The sequence below is a fragment of the Pelophylax lessonae genome, assembly GCF_965119305.1.
Source record: "Pelophylax lessonae genome assembly, chromosome: 3".
Classification (NCBI taxonomy): domain Eukaryota; kingdom Metazoa; phylum Chordata; class Amphibia; order Anura; family Ranidae; genus Pelophylax; species Pelophylax lessonae.
In genome coordinates, this window is record NC_138770.1 from 664,310,106 (window position 1) to 664,331,816 (window position 21,711).

General features: G+C 44.2%; 1 protein-coding gene across 7 annotated transcripts in view; it reads left to right on the forward strand.

Moving 5' to 3' along the window:
• PLCB4 (phospholipase C beta 4) overlaps window positions 1-21,711 on the forward strand; it is a 608,938-nt gene that overhangs the window by 338,366 nt on the left and 248,861 nt on the right. For all 7 annotated transcript variants that reach the window (XM_082250179.1, XM_082250184.1, XM_082250183.1 and 4 more), the window contains one exon: window positions 16,988-17,088. In XM_082250179.1, the coding sequence (XP_082106305.1) occupies window positions 17,005-17,088 (84 nt within the window). In that variant the 5' untranslated portion in view covers window positions 16,988-17,004. The remainder of the gene's footprint in view (window positions 1-16,987; window positions 17,089-21,711) is intronic.

The window sequence follows — 21,711 nt, forward strand, 5'->3', positions numbered from 1 at the left end:
AACCTGCATGTCATTTCAGGCTACAGAGATGGATTACATAATGACTGTTCCGCTAGTGGAAAGCCTGGCTTGCACCTATTCCAAGGGAGTACATTCCAGACTAGATAAGGTCGCGCAATTAGGTCAACCGCGCAGAAACTTCATTAGTGCCGTAAATAACATTTGTGAAAGCCGGACTGAGACTGATTAACACTCTGACTATCACTGCATTAAGATACAGAAATCTTATGGAAGCCCTCACAGTGTTCAGTAAAAAGAGTCAGCTGAGCTGTTGATGGATGGGATGGTGATTTGAGTGATTTCAATCGACCCCCCCCCCCCCCCCCCCGCCGCTTGCCACTGTTTATGCAATGGGTCAGTCTAGTGGTGGTCATGCATGGAATGATGAACAGTCAGTCATAGAAATTATTGTTTCAATGATGATTGTTTGACATTGCAAAAAAATTTATTTGGTCAAATTTGATTACTTTGTTTTAATTAATATTTTTTTTTGTGAAACAGATCTTTAAATAATCAAATCACCTGTTTAGTGAAGGTAAAAGTACAAAATGATACAATTATTTCAGCAAAATAGTTTTTATATATATATATATGAAATATTTCATATTGTTACCTGTGGCCAGAATTCAAATCTACTCTCCTTTTCTGATTCTAACCCTCCTCTACCCTCTTAGTTTTCTACTAAGGGCCTATATATAAAGTGACTTTCAGGCCCGGATCTAGGGGGCTGCTGGGCTGTGCCCCCCACCAAACTTTAGCTGTGCCCCCCAGGTCTCTGAGAGGACATTCACTGATCCATGAGGCACTCGGACTGGGACAATAATGAAAGGGGTATTCTGATGGGGAACCTGATGTAAGGGGTACTCTGATGGGAACACCTGATGCAAGGGGTACTCCAATGGGGATCCCGATGTTAGACGGGACTCAGATGGGGACCCTAATATAAATCAGGCACTCTAACTGGAACAATAATATAAGGGGGTACTCTGATGGAGACACCATATGTGAAGGGTTCTCTGATGGGAAACCCTGATGTAAGGGGTACTCTGGTGGGGGGAGTCTGATTTAAGAAGGAACTCTGATGGTGACACCTGAAGTAAGGGGTACTCTTAAGGGGACCCTGAAGAAAGTGGTACTCTGATGGGGACACCTGATGCTAGAGGTACTCTGATGGGAACCCTGAAGCAAGGGGTACTCTGATGGAGACACCTTATGTATAGGGTACTCTGATGGGGATCCTGATGTAAGGGGTACTCTGATGAAGACACCTTATGTATTGGGTACTCTGATGGGGATCCTGATGTAAGGGGTACTCTGCTGGGGACAGCTGATGTAAGAGGTACTCTGCTGGGGACAGCTGATGTAAGGGGTACTCTGATGGGGACAGCTGATGTAAGGGGTACTCTGATGGGGACAGCTGATGTAAGGGGTACTCTCATGGGGACAGCTGATGTAAGGGGTACTCTCATGGGGACAGCTGATGTAAGGGGTACTCTGATGGGGACAGCTGGTGTAAGGGGTACTCTGATGGGGACAGCTGATGTAAGGGGTACTCTCATGGGGACAGCTGATGTAAGGGGTACTCTCATGGGGACAGCTGATGTAAGGGGTACTCTCATGGGGACAGCTGATGTAAGGGGTACTCTGATGGGGACAGCTGGTGTAAGGGGTACTCTGATGGGGACAGCTGATGTAAGGGGTACTCTGATGCGGACGGCTGATGTAAGGGGTACTCTGATGCAAATGGCTGATGTAAGGGGTACTCTGATGGGGACAGCTGATGTAAGGGGTACTCTGATGGGGACAGCTGATGTAAGGGATACTCTGATGGGGACAGCTGATGTAAGGAGTACTCTGATGGGGACAGCTGATGTAAGGGGTACTCTGATGGGGACAGCTGATGTAAGGGGTACTCTGATGGGGGCAGCTGATGTAAGGAGTACTCTGATGGGGACAGCTGATGTAAGGGGTACTCTGATGGGGACGGCTGATGTAAGGGGAACTCTGATGGGAACAGCTGATGTAAGGGGTACTCTGATGGGGACAGCTGATGTAAGGGGTACTCTGATGGGGACACCTGATGTAAGGGGTACTCTGATGGGGACGGCTGATGTAAGGGGTACTCTGATGGGGACGGCTGATGTAAGGGGTACTCTGATGGGAACAGCTGATGTAAGGGGTACTCTGATGGGGACTGCTGATGTAAGGGGTACTCTGATGGGGACGGCTGATGTAAGGGGTACTCTGATGGGAACAGCTGATGTAAGGGGTACTCTGATGGGGACAGCTGATGTAAGGGGTACTCTGATGGGGACGGCTGATGTAAGGGGTACTCTGATGGGGACAGCTGATGTAAGGGGTACTCTGATGGGGGACAGCTGATGTAAGGGGTACTCTGATGGGGACAGCTGATGTAAGGGATACTCTGATGGGGACAGCTGATGTAATGGGGTACTCTGATGGGGACAGCTGATGTAAGGGGTACTCTGATGGGGACAGCTGATGTAAGGGGTACTCTGATGGGGGCAGCTGATGTAAGGAGTACTCTGATGGGGACAGCTGATGTAAGGGGTACTCTGATGGGGACGGCTGATGTAAGGGGAACTCTGATGGGAACAGCTGATGTAAGGGGTACTCTGATGGGGACAGCTGATGTAAGGGGTACTCTGATGGGGACACCTGATGTAAGGGGTACTCTGATGGGGACGGCTGATGTAAGGGGTACTCTGATGGGGACGGCTGATGTAAGGGGTACTCTGATGGGAACAGCTGATGTAAGGGGTACTCTGATGGGGACAGCTGATGTAAGGGGTACTCTGATGGGGACGGCTGATGTAAGGGGTACTCTGATGGGGACAGCTGATGTAAGGGGTACTCTGATGGGGACAGCTGATGTAAGGGGTACTCTGATGGGGACGGCTGATGTAAGGGGTACTCTGATGGGGACAGCTGATGTAAGGGGTACTCTGATGGGGGACAGCTGATGTAAGGGGTACTCTGATGGGGACAGCTGATGTAAGGGATACTCTGATGGGGACAGCTGATGTAAGGGATACTCTGATGGGGACAGCTGATGTAAGGGGTACTCTGATGGGGACACCTGATGACCTTCCAGCCATCTTGCTGTCTTCAACATCATCTTACACACATAAGAGCTTAACTATCAGGATTAATGGGTACTTTTTTGGGTGGAAGAGTAATCTACTCAGGACAGTGTTCTGGGTTATAGGTCATTGTCCCTCTGACATCACTGAAAACCTCAAACCAAGCTCCTGTGGCCACAGGGGGTCTTTATTTCATCGGATGGAAATAAACTGTCAAGGGGAAAGTTAGTTCTCAACTCAATTGACCATTCCCAAGTTTAAAGACATTTTTTTCCCATACCATTGGACATATACTTACCACTTCCACCAATTCTCTGTGCACAAGACCGTTCCTTCCCCCCCCGTGGTCCAGTGGTCTTGTGCATGGACTGTTCCTGATGATGCCATCACACCCGTAGACCATCTCTGGATGCGAGGACAGCAGGAACAGTCCACCGCTGGACTTGGGGAGCACTGTTTTCCAGAGGATCAGGTAAGTATAGCCTTTCTGTGCGCCACTGGACAAAACGAGTAGTTAACCCATGCAGTGCTTTAGGTTTACATTGGTTCTTCTTTATGGAAATGCATATTTCCCTTAAAATGTAATTTATTTATAAAGTGGAATATTGAAGTGTGAATTTATTGATTTGCTTACATTGAACATTAACTAGGTTTCCGGCCTTAGGCCATTTTTTTTCCCAAGTGAACCTATCATCAGAAAAAGCATTCCTAGACAGACTGTATTCGAGATTTATTTATGTAAAACCTTTATCCCAAAAGGTTTAACTGATTATAAAGTGTGAGCTAGAGTTTGGCTTCTATTTGTTATTGTGTCTAAATCTGCGAATATATCAAACACTCCCTTCCCCCCCACGACTGAAAATGCTACTGACCAAAGGTGTCCCCTGTGCTCCTTCATCCAGAGTGGGGGCACTCTAAAACAGTATAGGTGTGTTACTGGCCACATACCCAGGTGAAAACAAAGAGGCAAAAAGCTTAAAAAAGGAAACAAATGCAGCTGCCACATCTAATGATTGGTAAGCTACAATATGTTACATTTTTGGTTTTGGGTTTAATACCATTTTAAGCGTCGCTAGTGGAATTTCTAGCCTCAACAGAGTCCCAATTGATTAGTGTTATACCGCTGATCAAATCCAAATATACCATTATTATAGTGTTAGATTTTTTATTTTTTTTAGTACTCTAGTAGAGCTGTGTTTCTCAAGGACCTTCCTTGAATTGTACCCTGCAGAAACGAATATAAATGTTAGTTTTTCTACAGGCGAATGTGCCGTTATTACAGTGGAACATTTCTGTAGGTTTAGAAAATAGGAAATGCAAATGAAATAGTGGCTGGAACAATATATTATTGACTGGCATTCTAAGAACCACTTTCCATTTCTTCCTATTCCCAGTGGAGCACATATTGAACGTAGGTTGCACAGAGGAGCTCATAAGGATCTTGAATATCGAACTTTCTGGGCAACTTTGGTTAACCTCCACTTAGTATCAATTATGTTAAATTTACAGCCCATCCTATCACAAATCAAAAACTGTCTGAAGGGTAAAATTCCTAAAGTAAGGGCCTAATTGGTACATGACTACCATTTTTGCATTGTTGAATAATGCAATGGGCAGTGTGTATATATGTGTGTGTGTGTGTGTGTGTGTGTGTGTGTGTGTGTGTATACACTATATTACCAAAAGTATTGGGACACCTGCCTTTACACGTACACAAACTTTAATGGCATCCCAGTCTTAGTCCGTAAGGTTCAATATTGAGTTGGCCCACCCTTTGCAACTATAACAGCTTTAACTCTTCTGGGAAGGTTGTCCACAAGATTTAGGAGTGTGTCTATGGGAATGTTTGACAGAAGTGCATTTGTGAGGTCAGGCACTAATTTTGGAGAGAAGGCCTGGCTCGCAGTCTCCACTCTTATTCATCCCAAAGGTGTTCTGTCTGGTTGAGGTCAAGACTCTGTGCAGGCCAGTTAAGTTCCTTCACCCCAAACTCGCTCATCCATGTCCTTATGGACCTTGCTTTGTGCACTGGTCCAAATCATTTGCGGGGATTTTGTTGTGGGTTTGTTTTTCAGGGGTTGGGCTTGGCCCCTTAACTCCAGTGAAGGGAACTCTTAAGGCGTCAACATACCAAGACATTTTGGACAATTTCATTCTCCCAACTTTGTGGGAACAGTTTGGGGATGGCCCCTTCCTGTTCCAACATAACTGCGTACCAGTGCAGAAAGCAAGGTCCATAAAGACATGGATGAGTGAGTTTGGAATGGAGGAACTTGACTGGCCTGCACAGAGTCCTGACCGCACCCCGATAGAACACCTTTGGGATGAATTAAAGCAGAGACAGCGAGCCAGGCCTATCCAATATTAGTGCCCAACCTCACAAATGCACTTCTAGAAGAATTGTCAAATATTCCCTTAGACACTCTCCTAAACCTTGTGGACACCCTGCCCAGAAGAGTTGAAGCTGTTATAGCTACAAAGGGTGGGCCAACTCAATATTCAACCTTACGGATACGGACTAAGACTTGGATGGCATTAAAATTCATGTGCATGTAAAGGCAGGCGTCCCAATACTTTTAGTAAATAGTATATATATATATATATATACACAGTGGCACGAAAAAAGTATATGAAACCCTTTGGATGTCAGGGTGGCTGTCTTAGTTGGATATGAGTTGGGTGATGCAGAAGGACAATGGCCCTAAGCATCAAAGTAAATCCACCACAGATTGTCCTCAGAAAAGGTAAATGGGCCTTTTGGAGTGGCTCAGTCAGAGCCCAGACCCTAACACCATAGAGATGCTGTGGATTAACCTCAAGAGCCCCACTTACACCAGACAACCTACAACTGTGTGAGCTGAAGCAATTTTGTAAAATGGAATGGTCAAATATTCCTCCTGAATGTTGGGCAGGGCTTGCTTGAAGTCATTGCTGCCAAAGGAGGTTGGACCAGCTAATGACTCCAAAGGTTCACTCACTTTTTTTTTTTTGGTGGTATTCAAACACCGCTGCTTTTTTTTTGTTTGTTTTTTTTTTTGCACTGTAAACAAAAAAAGACCAACAATTTTGAAAAAAAAAAAAAAAAAATTAACTTTCTGCTATAAAACATATCCAAGAAAAAAAAATATGTAGGTCAATATGTATTCTGCTACAAATTTTGGTATAAAAAAATTATTCCTATAAGCGTATATTGATTGGTTTGCGCAAAGGTTATAACGTCTACAAACTATGGAAAATATACTGGAATTATTACTTATTTTTTGATTTTTTATACTAGTAATGGCAGCAATCAGCGACTTATAGCAGGACTGCGATATTGCATTGGCAGTCAGAGACTAACTGAAACTGTTGACACTTTGTGGGAAACAGCAGCAGCAATACAGTGATCGGTGCTAAAAATATGCACTGTCACTGTACTAATGACACTGGCTGGAAAGGGGTAAACATCTAGGGTGATCAAAGGGTTAACTGTGTGCCTAGCCAGTGTTTTTGTGTACTATTTGTGCTGCTTTTACTCAGGGAAGTGATGGATTTTATTCTCTGCCTTGCAGCGACATAAAATCCTGTAGTCAAGGTATATGCCAAAGGTCAGTAACAAGTGGTTGCAGGTTGGGATCAAACAGAAGTGTAGTCAAGGAACAAGCCAAAGGTCAGTAACAAGTGGTTGCAGGTTGGGACAAGCAGAAACGTAGTCAACGCATATGCCAAAGATCAGTAACAAGTGGTTGCAGGTTGGGATCAAGCAGAAGCGTAGTCAAAGAACAAGCCAAAGGTCAGTGACAAGTGGTTGCAGATCGGGATCAAGCAGCAGCGTAGTCAAGGAACAAGCCAAAGGTCAGTAACAAATGGTTGCAGGTCAGAATCAAGCAGAAGTGTAGTCAAGGAACAAGCCAAAGGTCAGTAACTAGTGGTTGCAGGTTGGGATCAAGCAGAAGCATAGTCAAGGAACAAGCCAAAGGTCAGTAACAAGTGGTTGCATGTTTGGATTAAGCAGAAGTGTAGTCAAGGAACAAGCCAAAGGTCAGTAACAAGTGGTTGCAGGTTGGGATCAAGCAGAAGCGTAGTCAAGGAACAAGCCAAAGATCAGTAACAAGTGGTTGCAGGTTGGGATCAAGCAGCAGCGTAGTCAAGGAACAAGCCAAAGGTCATTAAAAAGGGGTTGCAGGTCAGAATTAAGCAAAAGCGTAGTTAAGGAACAAGCCAAAGGTCAGTAACAAGTGGTTGCGGGTTGGGATCAAGCAGAAGTGTAGTCAAGGAACAAGGCAAAGGTTGATAACAAGTGTTACCAAAGATACAATCAGCAGCAGTGACAGGAGCGAGATATTGGCTGGAGAGAGCACAATAATCTGGCAAACAGAAAGGGCAAAGGCATGGCTTTAAGAGGAAGGTAATGGGAGTGGCAGAGAGTTCAAGGTTCACTAGAAACAAGGTTTGTCTAGGGACTTGTCCAGCATCTAAGGTGGTTTAGGAGGAAGAGATACTGCCAGGCACAGCAGAAGTTGCAGGTTCAGATCTAGGTCCTGACACCATAGTCACCTCGCTCAAATCTCACCCGGTATGGCTGCAAAAACCTGCTAGAGGTTCTAACCCCCCCCCCCTCTCTCTTTGCAGAGCTAGAAAAATAATTTGGCTGCAGTCCTACTTTTGAGAGAAGTGGGAGGTAAAAATAGATTGAATGGCAATTAAATTAGATTTACAACGGTCTTCACGGTTTTTTTTTTTTTCGTTCATTGAATATTTGATTGAATCAAGAGAATGCAGAAGCACATGTCACTGTTTAAAAAACAAAGAATCTTAGATCCAGTAGAACATTTGGATTGGATTAAATGCAAAAAAAAAAATCAAAAGGTGCGTGGCTAGCGTGATGTGATGAATGCGCTGCCTTGGAAAAAGAGGAGTGGAAGAAAATTTACATCAATGTGAATGTGCAAATTTAATTCTGTCAACAAGAATAATAATTGTAAAGTAAATGGATTCTCAAAATCATTAACTGTTTTGCACATTAAGGGCAAATTGAAAATCACGTTCTTACTTTCAGCTACTCCAGGAGGTCATGCGAGGAAGCTGTTTAAAGGGAACTTTCCTCTAATGCATCTCTCCATCCGCCCACGGATGTAAACTAATTAAGGTTGGATTTATGATCAGAAAGGCTCTACTTTGATTTATGAGAGAGGCAGTTTTCAAGAAAGCCAGGCTTGTTGGCAGGATGTGTCCAAACATACATATTAAAGCATTGTGTGTTAACAATTTCACTGCCTCCCAGACACTCCATCTAACACGAATCGCTACATTTGGAATACTATAGAAATAAAAGATTTTTGTAATTATTTTAATTCATTATTATGAATTATTTTAATTATGTAATCAAATGTAAATTCAAAAGGTAGACATATATATATATATATATATATATATATATATATATATATATATATATATATGTATATATATATATATTTTTGTATGTTTTAAAATGCATTTAAACAAACACTTTAAATAAAATTGTTATATGTGCCTTAAATCTAAAGTTTGGCTGTCTAATATTGATTATTTTTGTACGGTTTTTAACAATTGTGTGTTAACAACTTCACTGGCTCCCAGACACTCCATCTAACATGAATAGCTAAATTTGGAATACTATAGAAATAAAAGATTTTTGTAATTATTTTAATTAATTATTATTAATTATTTTAATTATGTAATCAAATGTAAATTCAAAAGGAAGACATATATATATATATATATATATTTTTTATGTATTAAAGTGCATTTAAATAAAGACTTTAAATAAAATTGTTACATGTGCCTTAAATCAAAAGTTTGGCTGTCTAATATTGATTATTTTTGTACGTTTTTAACAATTGTGTGTTAACAATTTCACTGCCTCCCAGACACTCCATCTAACACGAATCGCTAAATTTGGAATACTATAGAAATAAGATTTTTGTAATTATTTTAATTATGTAATCAAATTTAAATTCAAAAGGAAGACATATATATATATATATATATATATATATATATATATATATTTTTTTTTTTTTTTATGTATTAAAATACATTTAAACAAAGACTTTAAATAAAATTGTTACATGTGCCTTAAATCAAAAGTTTGGCTGTCTAATATTGATTATTTTTGTACGTTTTTAACAATTGTGTCTTAACAATTTCACTGCCTCCCAGACATTCCATCTAACACGAATCGCTAAATTTGGAATACTATAGAAATAAAAGATTTTTGTAATTATTTTAATTAATTATTATCAATTATTTTAATTATGTAATCAAATGTAAATTAAAAAGGAAGACATATATATATTTTTTGTGTGTATTAAAATGCAGTTAAACAAAGACTTTAAATAAAATTGTTATAGGTGCCTTAAATCTAAAATTTGGCTGTCTAATATTGATTATTTTTGTACATTTTTATTCATTCTTTGTTTAACCACTTTAAGACCGGAAGGATTTGCCCCCTTCCTGACCAGGCCAAATTTTGCGATTCGGCACTGCGTTACATGAACACACAATTGCGCGGTCGTGCGACGCTGTACCTCAATAAAAATTGACTTTTTTCCTCACAAACAGAGCTTTCTTTTGGTGGTATTTGATCACCTCTGCTATTTGTATTTTTTGCGCTATAAACAAAAAAAGAGCAACAATTCTGGAAAAAAAAACCCAATATTTTTCACATTCTGCTATATAACATTCCCAAAATAAAATTAAAAAATCTAAGGGCTCTTTCACACGGGCGGTCCGATCAGATCTGCCTGTCAGTTTTTTAGGCGGATCTGATCGGATCCTCCATGCAGCTCTATGGGGCAGCGGGTGTCAGCGGAGGTCACCTCCGCTGACACCCGCTGCCATCCGCATCCGATCCTGTGCTGAAATCTGGACGGATGGAAACCCTATTTTTCCATCCGTTCAGTAATCGGAGCGGAGCGGATCTGATGAGAGCGGACAAGCGGTCCGCTCTCCTCCGATCCCCCATAGAGGGCAGCGGGTGCTGAGACACCTCCCTCTCCGCTCTGCAAGCGGAGACGGAGCTGTCATCCGCCGGCTCAGCGGGGATCGCGGATCGATCCCCGCTGAGCAACACGGATCCGCCTGCGGAGGCGGACCGTGTGAAAGGAGCCTATATTTTTTAACATTTTAGGCCAATTTGTTTTCTGCTACATATTTTTGGTAAAAAAAAAAAAATCGCAATATTAATAGCGTATTTTGATTGGTTTGCGCAAAATTTATCGCGTCTACTAACTACGGGAAAGATTTATGTCATTTTTATTGTTTTTTTTTTTTTTAACAAGTAATGGCGGCGATCTTCAATTTTTAGCGGGACTGCGACATTGCGGCCGACAGATTGGACCCCTAACTGACATTTTTCACACTTTTGGGGGGACCAGTGACATTACTACACTAATCAGTGCTAAAAATATGCACTGCTACTGTAATAATGACACTGGCAGGGAAGGGGTTAACACAGTAGGTGATCAAAGGGTTAAATGTAAGCCTAGGGGAGTGTTTTCTAACTGTATGGGGGCGGGGCTTGTGAAATGAGCACAGAGACCTGGGATCCTACATAGAAGGATCACAGGCGCTCTGCGATCATTCCAGAGAGAAGAATGGTCAGCTGTGTTTATAACAGCTGACCGTCCTTCTCTCTCAGTGGGTGCCCGGCCGCAATTGGAGCCGCTGGCCCAGTGCAGCGGAGTCACCGCTGACGAGTGGGGGGCGGGAGCGTGCCGCCGCCTAGCTGCAGGCGCACAACCGACGTACAGATACGTTGGTTCGCGTAGGAGGGGCTGCCTGCCGCAGTAAATCTGGCGGTGGTTAAAATTGTGGGAGGTTTACATTAAAGTAAAACACAGATTATTAGTAATCCTGAGGGCTTTTTTTTTCTCAGAGAATAGGTGCAGGAACTTCCCCCTTCCAAGTCACTCCTTGTCTCCGCCCCCTACCCACCCCCGAGCACCGTTCCATGGTTCCACCCCCTCCCAACCTCCCAGTACTGCCCCTTTAGAAACTCTGTCAGCTTTTTATTGTGTGTTGCTACAGGAGAGAACGTGATTGGTAACTCCAAACTTTATAGTTGTCAATGGAGCAGGAGGCGAAGGAAATTATCCAATGGGGACACCTGTTTTAGTGACAACTGTCAAAGAGTGGGCTCCTATTGCTTTGGAATGAATTATACTCTGGGCTTTTTTTCTCAGACAATAGGTGCAGGAACTCCCCCTTTCTGAGTCACCCCTTGTCTCCCCCCCCCTACCCACCCCCTGCACGATTCCTTGGTTCCACCCCCTACCCTCCTCCCAATACCGGCCCTTTTAGAGAATACAGAACCAAGTAACATTTGTGATACTAAGTAATTTGTATGGAATTTGTTAATGAAAACAAGAAAAGCAGTAAAATAGATCCTCTGCAGCCAGCAACAATAGATCCCCCTCAAGCAAAAACCAACAAAATACCCCTCCCCACCAGCAAAAATAGATCCCCAGCAGCAACAGATTTCCCTGCAGCCAGCATCACTAGATCTTTCCCAGCAACAACTGACCCCCAGCAACAAAAGCCCCAACCCCAACAACAGTAGATCCCCCACCAGCAACAATAGACCTCCTTAGCAACAATAAACCCCACCCACCCAGTAGAAATAGATCCCCCAGCATCCAGCATCAATAGACCCTGAACCCCTTCCCATTACATACATTCAATGCAGGAGGTACCGTAACTGCGTTCCCCCGCGTTCCCGCTGAAAAAAAAGCCCCGATTATTCTTATTTCCAGTTTGGTCTGTTGTCCAGAAAGGTGAGGGAAATCTGTAATGGGAGAAAAACCTGATAGGGTTTCTAACTGTCCCATACTCTACCCAAAACTAAAAAGAAAACGTTTCTGCAAGAGATACACTTTAACCACTGAAGGCGTTTACATCCGAAACGATTACACTGGCACGCTGATAGAGTTTGTTGACCTAGTTTTGTGGCCTTATCTAACCTAGAATGTGCTTTTTCATTGTTGGCATAAACCAGGTTTTTGCTAGCAGCCATTATGTAATCCATCTCCACAGCCTGAAATTACATTCACGTTTACTGGTGTAGCACTGCCCCCTAGAGGACCTGCTGGATATAAGACTTTCTGGATTCCCCTGGGTTACCCGTAGCAATGTATCCATTTAACTGCTTTACGACCGCAGCCGCTCCTGGGCAAACCGACGTAGCTATACGTCAGTCGCGAGCAAGAGGCTAGGGGGCGCACTCCCGCCCCCGCTCGTCAGCGGGGAAGCTGATGCAGCGGGCAGGTGGCTCTGATTGCTGCCTGACACCCACGATCGCTCCCCGGTGAGAGAGAAGGACGGTCGGCTGTTGTAAACACATCTGACCGCTCTTCTCCCTGGAATGATCACAGAGCTCCTGTGATCCTTCTATATAGGAACACATGTCTATATGGTCATTTCAGAAGCCACGCCCCCCCCCCCCCCCCCACAGTTAGAATCACTCCCCTAGGCTCACATTTAACCCATTGATCACCCACAGGGTTAACCCCTTCCCTGCCAGTGTCATTATTACAGTAACAGTGCATATTTTTAGCACTGATTACTGTAGTAATGTCACTGGTACCCCCAAAAGTGTCAAAAATGTCAGTTAGGGGTCCGATCTGTCCGCCGCAATGTCGCAGTCCCGCAAAAAATCGCAGATCGCTGCCATTACTAGTAAAAAAAAACAAAAAAACAATAAAAATGACATAAATCTTTCCCGTAGTTAGTAGACGCGATAACTTTTGCGCAAACCAATCAAAATACGCTCATTGCGATTTTTTTTTTTTAACCGAAATTATGTAGCAGAAAACAAATTGGCCTAAAATGTTAAAAAAAATTTGATTTTTTTAAAAAGATTTTTGGGGAATGTCATATAGCAGAATGTGAAAAATATTGTTTTTTTTTTTTTTTCAAAATTTTCGCTCTTTTTTTTGTTTATAGCGCAAAAAAAAAAAAAAAAAAAAAATCACACAGGTGATCAAATACCACCAAAAGAAAGCTCTGTTTGTAAAAAAAAAAAAAAAAAGGACATCAATTTTATTTGGGTACAGTGTCGCACGACCGCGCAATTGTCCGTAAAAGTAACGCAGTGCCGAATCGCAAAATATGGCCTGCTCATTAAGGGGGGCAAATCCTTCCGGTCTTAAACTGGTTAAGTACTTGACTCAGTTAATGATCAGTCCAGGGGATGTTGTTTTGTAGTTTTATTTAGAACTAGGGTAGGAGAAGGGATGAGTGGGATACTCCAGCTAGTAACTATTCACAGTATTGAGGACATCTGATTTGAGGATGCGGCAAGGCCGCTGCTTCACTCTGCCACTGGAATGAAGATAGAATAAATGTTCCTGCTTGTAATTATCTTCAGGGTTCTAACTTGGCATTCCCAGTTTCAACCACACACTCTGCTTCACTAGACCGACTGCCTGTGACCACCATCCACTGCTACAGAAGAGGAGACAGCCGTCACCCTCCTTCTGGGACCTGGCTTCCTGCCCAAAGACCCCCTGCCTCATGTGCCCCTGGCTTTCATACCGTATCCCATAATGCACCACTCTTTGTGCCAAACCCATGGGATAGTATCAAAGCCTGTGTGTCATTTGCCGGGTTTCCTCCACTGCCCAACGTGTCTCCCCATTGAACACAGTGGGAAACCTTCATCACCCCAAATACACACACACTGAGCACATGGAGCAGGCCTAACTACGAATCATGCTCCCCTGATAAGCAGAGTGCATCTATGTTTTGCCTGCTGCTCTCCTGATAAGCAGGCAGAGCCAAAACTACTCTCCCTACCTAGCACCTATCTAGGAGGGTGGTACACTGGAAACAGTGCCATATCCATAGGAGCAATAATGGATGGAGTCATTTATTATTAATTGCATTTCAATTTAATTAACCACTTTACCACCGGAGGAGTTTGCTGTCTTACGTCCAGGCCACTTTTTGCGATTCGGCGCTGTGCGTCTTTAACTGACAATTGCGCGGTCATGCAACGCCGTATCCAAACGAAATTTACGTCCTTTTTTCCCACAAACAGAGCTTCCTTTTGGTGGTATTTGATCACCTGTGCGATTTTTACTTTTTGCGCTATAAACAAAAAAAGAGCGACAATTTTGAAAAAATAATATTTTTCACATTTTTTTTATATGAAATTCCCCCCCAAAAAATGTAAAAATCAAAATTTTTTATCATTCTAGGCAAATTTGTTTTATGCTACATATTTTTGGTAAAAAAAATCGCAATAGGCGTATTTTGATTGGTTTGCGCAAAAGTTATTGCGTTTAATAACTAAGGGAAAGATTTCTGTCATTTTTGGTGTTTTTTTTTTTTTAACGAGTAATGGCGGCGATCTGTGATTTTTTTTTTGCGGGACTGCGACATTGCGGCGGACAGATCGGACCCTTGACTGACATTTTTGACACTTTTGGGGGTACCAGTGACATTACTACAGTAATCAGTGCTATACATATGCACTGTTACTGTAAAAATGACACAGGGAAGGGGTTAATTTTTATTGGTGATCAAGGGGTTAATGTATGCCTGGTGCTTACTGACGTGTGTGGGGGGAGGTGGGGGGCTATGCTGAACCCTGCATTCTGACCCTGTCTGTCACTTAGGAGATCCGCCCGCTTTGTTTACACAAGCGGGCGGGTCTCCACACTCGATTCCCCGACGATCGGGGAAGAGCGGCAGCTCCTCCCCTGGCCCGACTCCCGCTGTGACTGAAAACAGCGGGAGCGAGCCTCTGGCGACGCGCGCACGCCGCTGAGAGAGGGGAATGTCTGGTGACGTAGGTCTACGTCGCCAGACGATAACGAACCACTTTGCCGCAGTACAGTCAACGTGACTGGTCGGCAAGTGGTTAAGGGCCTCTTTCACACTTGCGCGACTTAAAAGTCACGCAATTTTACCGCAATTTTGTTGCCGCTATTTTACCAAGATTTTGCTGCGATTTTGACTGGACTTGAAGCAATACCTATTTCTTTGGACGTCAAAATGCATTCAAATCGGCCCAAAGTAGTGCGGGGACTACTTTTAAGTCGTTGCAACTTCAAGTCATACAGATATGAATGGTACACATTGGAAATCATGGAGTACGACTTGTCATCCGATTTTGCCATCCCAAATTGCAGGACAAGTCGCACAAGTGTGAAAGGGGCCTAACTGTTATTTATCTTCATGTTTGGGTTCATTAAGTTTTAAGAATTTTTCAGAAGTAGACACCAGCCAACATTTTTTATATTCCCACCTCTCATGGTGAGACTTTACTTTAAACAAGTGTCAAAATGCATCACTGTCAATGGACCTCACACAAGGAGAACTGGACAAACGCCAGGCTCAATCTCTTTAGCCATCTTCATGAGATCCAGTCTATCTGTACATCCAGTAGTAGCTTTGAGATCCATGGCTTCAGTAGCAAGGGAGAGGTGAGGAGACTATTTCAGTGGGAGACATCCTATGGGGGGAAGGTCCACAGCTTTCTTTGGTGGCCTGCTATACTCAGTGAAACAGTGATTTTTTCATGGCACGAGACAGCAGTTTCATGGTTCTATTCTCCAATGACCTCCAGTTTACCTATTTCTTGTATGGCCATCATGACAAATTTTGAGAGCAAATCCACTTATTGTAATCACAGACAGAAATATCCAAAACTTCAAATAAATTAGCTGGAGTGAGTGTCACGGTCAGTGGTCAGGCTAAGAGAGCAGTAGCTATAGCAGTTTAGAGGCTCCCACTGACCAGATGGGTAAGTACAGAAGCAGGTCACCCTGGCAGCTGGCTTACACTAGGTGCGGAGTCTAAGCACCAACTGGTGTTCACCAGAGCTCCTAATGGTGGAGATGGGTTTTGCTGCCAGTTATTACCAGGTCGCAGTCCTCAGGATTGCCCCACCAGGAGGTGAGCAAGCCGGTGTGCTGTAGCAGGTATAGCAGAAGCATAGTCAGTAACAAGACAAAGGTCGGTAACAAGGGGGTTGCAGGTTACGATCAAGCAAAAGCGTAGATGAGGAACAAGCCTAAAGTTGGTAACAAAGATATAAGCAGGAGTGACAAGAGCTAGATATTGGCTAGAGAGAGCACAATAATCTGGCAAACAGGAAGTGCAAAGGCATGGCTAAAACAGTTAAAATGGCTAAAAGTTAATGAGAAGAGCAAAGGGTTTAAGAGAAGCAAGGTTTAAGGCAAGATTGTTCAAGGATTGTTCAGGCTGCTGTCCAGCATCCTAGGTGGCTCAGCAAGCAGAGGTACCCCAGCTGCAGCAGAGGTTGCAGGTTCAGACCTGGGTCCTGACCATAATGCTTTCATTGTCAAGAGAAATGTGATAAAGTTCTTATACGCATTTATTGGTGAGGAATAAGCCTTAGGTCGGTAACAAAGATATAAACGGCAGCAGGAGTGACAAGAGCTCGATATTGGCTGGAGAGAGCACAATAATCTGGCAAACAGGAAGTGCAAAGGCATGGCTAAAATCGCTTAAATTGCTAAAAGTTAATGAGAAGAGCAAAGGGCTTAAGAGAAGCAAGGTTTAAGGAAAGATTGTTCAAGGATTGTTCAGGCTGCTGTCCAGCATCCTAGGTGGCTCAGCAAGCAGAGGTACCCCCAGCTGCAGCAGAGGTTGCAGGTTCAGACCTGGGTCCTGACCATAAGGCTTTCATTGTCAAGAGAAATGTGATAAATTTCTTAGACGCATTTATTGGTAAAAAAGAAGATCCCTGCCGAGCCATCGGAACTGTAGCAGATCATGGCTTAAGTATTTTATTTTTAGATATGCTGTCAATCATTTTGAGAGTAAAAAAATGCAGTGCTTGCTTCCATTTCGGTCTAATGACCATGGTTTTTATCTGCTCTGTCTTCCAGACCTTTAGAAACCAAACATGGCCAAGCCGTATGAATTTAACTGGCAGAAGGCTGTTCCTGCTTTCATGCAAGAAGGAGCCGTGTTTGACAGATATGAAGAGGTAAGTTGCTGAATGATCCATTTGTTGTCACAGAGAGACATCTGTTACCCGGACAATAATGCAATCTTGGGGAAATGGAAAAAAAACAGGTGCATTTGTGAGTTTATCCTGTACAACATCAATTTAATTTCACCGAAGTGGCAGGTGCTCTGTGAGTTTGGCAAAAGTGTGTGAGCTGTCAATGGGACATTCTGTAATTAGCTAGCATTAGTCAGTTCTAGAATAAGATTGATTTATGTTTTTTAGCTGGGGTCTCTAAAATTTTAACAAAAGTGCCAGTCTATTGCCCTTCAGGCTTTAGGGTGGGGCAGACCGTGGACAGTGTGAGTAGAAAATGTCCTGGTATTAGTGGGAGTAAACAATGACCGATATTTGGTGTTAGGGAGAGGATTAGGGTGGTATAGTGCCCCATCTGTGGTATTAGGGGGAGAAATAGTGTCCCATCATTGGTGTCAGTGGGAGGAATAGTGCCCCATCATTGGTGTCAGTGGGAGAAATAGTGCCCCATCATTGGTGTCAGTGGGAGGAATAGTGTCCCATCATTGGTGTCAGTGGGAGGAATAGTGCCCCATCATTGGTGTCAGTGGGAGAAATAGTGCCCCATCATTGGTGTCAGTGGGATGAATAGTGCCCCATCATTGGTGTCAGTGGGAGGAACAGTGCCCCATCATTGGTGTCAGTGGGAGGAATTGTGCCCCATCGTTGGTGTCAGTGGGAGGAATAGTGTCCCATCATTGGTGTCAGTGCGAGGAATAGTGCCCCATCATTGGCGTCAGTGGGAGGAACAGTGCCCTATGATTGGTGTCAGTGGGAGGAATTGTGCCCCATCATTGGTGTCAGTGGGAGGAATTGTGCCCCATCATTGGTGTCAGTGGGAGGAATAGTGTCCCATCATTGGTGTCAGTGGGAGGAGTAGTGCCCCATCATTGGTGTCAGTGGTTGGAATAATGCCCCATCGTGTCAGTGGGAAGAATAGTGCCCACTTCTTTGGTGTTAGTGGGATGAACATTACCCCATCCTTAGTGTAAGTGGGAAGAGCTGTGCTCCATCTTTAGTGTCAGTGGAAGGAATATTGCCACATCCTTGGTGTCAGTGGGAGGAACAGTGCCCCATCATTGGTGTCAGTGGGAGAAATAGTGCCCCATCATTGGTGTCAGCGGGAGGAGTAGTTCCTCATCATTGGTGTCAGTGGTTGGAATAGTGCCCCATCGTGTCAATGGGAAGAATAGTGCCCACTTCATTGGTGTTAGTGGCATGAATATTACCCCTTCCTTAGTGTAAGTTGGAAGAGCTGTGCTCCATCCTTGGTGTCAGTGGGAGGAATATTGCCCCAACCTTGGTGTCAGTGGGAGAAAAAGTGCCCCATTGTTGGTGTCAGTAGGAGGAGAAGTGCCCCAATCGTTGGTGTCACTGGGAAGAATAGTGGCCCACCCTTGGTGTCAGTGGGAGGATTTATGCCTTATTGTTGGTGTCGGTGGGAGGAATCAGTGCCTCATATCAGTGTTGGGAATAGTTCTCAAAGGCTTGGTTAAAAGCAAACAAAGGGTCAGACCCCTGGGCCACAATTTTGATTCCACAATTCTACAGCATAAAATTGTATGATGATTGTATAGATGATCTTGTGTGGTATTATTAGCTCTATAACCTAAAAATGAGACAACTTTGAGTGCCGGTTCACACTGGTGCAAATCACATGCCATTTCTGTGTGATGCAAATTCAGTGATACAGTTTGTATGGCTGAATTTGCATCGCATTTGGACCAAAGTTGTGCAGGACCCTTTTTTGGTCTGCACCGGAATCGGATTGCATGGGTGTTCACACCCATGCAATCCGATTCCTGTCCAAATTGACAGTTTGCGATATGCGAACTGATCTGGGGGTGTCATTAACTTGTATAGTAGTGTATTGACACTCCCAGCCAGGGGCGTAACTACAGGGGTTGCAACCGGACCCCATGCTCCAGGGGGCCTGTGCGGCTCCCCTGTACACCTGGATAGGAGGGGACGGGGGCAGCATGTAGAGAAATCACTGTCCTCCTTTCCTGTAGCTGCAGGAGGAAAATGGAGGAGATTGGTTCCTCTGTATGCTGCCCCCGCCACTCCTCCTATCCAGTTCACTTGTGTTCTGCTGTCTCTGGGCCCCTGTGTGCTCCCCTGGGACCCCCCCCCATTGTGCTGCCCCCCCCATGTGCTCCCTTCCCTCTCCTGCCGGCTGCTGCAGGGGATGTGTCACAATAGAGAACCAGGAAGGGGTCGGTAAATATGTAATTTACCAGCTCATTCCTTTCCTGAATGGACAGAGTCATAGTCAGTGACATTATAAAAAAATAAAATAAAATGATAAAAAATAATACAAATAAAATACCAAAAAATAAAAACTACTGACACCAGTGGGTGAACTTCCAGGATCGCAAAGATCACACTTGGGACCGGGCCCTGGCATTCCACCACCGTGGGGAGGCCCCAAGATGGCAGGAAGGGGGCCCACTGCAGAACTTGTGAAAGGGTCCTGCTGTGGGACCGTAATAAAGGGCCCCGCAACGAGAGTAAATGGCCCCAGGATCAGTGGGAAGAGCCCCATGCTTTAAGGGAAGGGCCCCAGCCAGGGGTCCGGGGGGCACTTCATGGTTTCTTGCACCGGGGCCCTGAAGGTTCTGGTTACGCCTCTGCTCCCAGCTGTTTGCATATGGCAGTGTGAACATTATATTAGGGTCAAGTATTCAAGTATTGAAGAAGCAGAGAAAAGGTTTCAGCCTTCAGGCTAAATCAGTTTCTCTACTTTTGCACTGGGCTGTCTTTGAATTGCGGCGTCCTATCTTCAATACTAGACATTGCATGTTGGGCCAACACGAGTCTTTGCTGGATGTACCCGTCAGTGGGGGGGGGGGGGGGGGGGAGTCACTGGATGATTTTAAGTTGGTGCTTGGAGAGACACTCTGATCTTTCTTAAGGGTCACAGTTATTTTAAGGTCGGTTTAATTATGTCATCTTTTTTTAGCATATGGTACCATCTGATGGTAATGAAACTGTCCAACCAGAACTGAAAGTCCTACATCAGGAAAAATATAATGATGGAATGACCGAACCATATGACCCCTATTAACATAAATTCATGTCAGACAAATTGAACTACTTCGGCTAGGGTCAAAATTACCATTACACAAAGTAGGCTAATGTTTAAAGGCAGCAGAACCAAGGAGGTGGCTCTTCACTGTAGAGATAAAACCTGATAATTTTTTTCCATCCTCAGTAAGTCTGCAATCACAGCATATAGAATTGCATTATTCTAAAGCCCCGTACACACGTACCGATCGTCGTCATACAAACGTTCGTCTTTTCTCCCCGGGATGTCGGTGTCTGTTGAAAAGTGCAAAGACAGCACAAGAATTTTGTCCGCAGACTTCAGCTGACTGCAGAAGTGATGTCATGTAATGGTTAACTTTCCCTGTGTTTTTTATTTTCTGAGCATGCCCAGTCTTGCAAATCTGCGGTCTGTCGGCTGATTTCTGTACTGACTGGCGAACAATCGTCCGTTCTGGTGTCCGCATACAAAAATTTTCATGTTTGCAAGAAAGACTCTTGTCCGCAGAATGTGCGCAGACAGCTGTCGGAGGCACCATACTAACACGCGTACAATCGGCAGATCTTTCGTCCGCCGACGTTTGTATGACGACGATCGGTACGTGTGTACGGGGCTTAAGTCAGGTTAGAACTCGTAAAATAAAAAAAGTGTTCTTCAATAAAGAGCTGATCCCAGCAGAGGGCTGTGGCTTTGGGCTCTGGTGGTTAGGTTCCTATAGGCTTCAATGATGGAAATCCAGTGTTGGCTTCTGGAACAAAGAACTGTATAATGAGTGTTAAGAGGATTTCCATAGTCTTGGTAAAGTGCCACTGGGTAGAAATTGACTGTTGGCTCCCCACTACTCCTGTGCTTCCCCTCCTCAAAAAATATAATTAGGAATTCATGTTTTTTATATTTCTGGATTTTATGGCATTGCTTGCCTTTGCTTGATATTTAATGTCCGTAGAACAGGGGTAGGCAACCTTAGAGTAGTGGAGATCTACCTGAACAAAAAAAAGAGAAGAACTCAAGAGTTCTGGCATTGCTGGCTGGACTGAGTTGTGGCCCGGTTGGCTAAAAATGAATTCTTGTCTGGCTGACTAGAATTAATACTGACCTGGCTGACTGGACTGAATTCTGGCCCAACTGACTGGACTGAATTCTGGCCTGGTTGACTGGACTGAATTCTGGCCCACTTAGCTGGATTGAATTCTGGCCCGGTTGGCTAGACTGAATTCTGGTCTGCCTGGCTGGACTGAATTCTGGTCTGGCTGTCCAGGCTGAATTCTGGTCTGGCTGTCCGGACTGAATTCTGGTCTTGCTGGCTGGACTGAATTCTGGCCCAGCTGGCTGGACTGAATTCTGGCCTGGCTGGCTGGACTGAACTTTGGAACGGCTGGCTGGACTGAATTCTGGCGCTGGACTGAATTTTGGCCCAGCTGGATGGACTAAATTCTGGCCCAGCTGGCTGGACTGAACTTTGGAACGGCTGGCTGGACTGAACTTTGGAATGGCTGGCTGGACTGAATTCTGGCGCTGGACTGAATTCTGGTCTGGCTGGC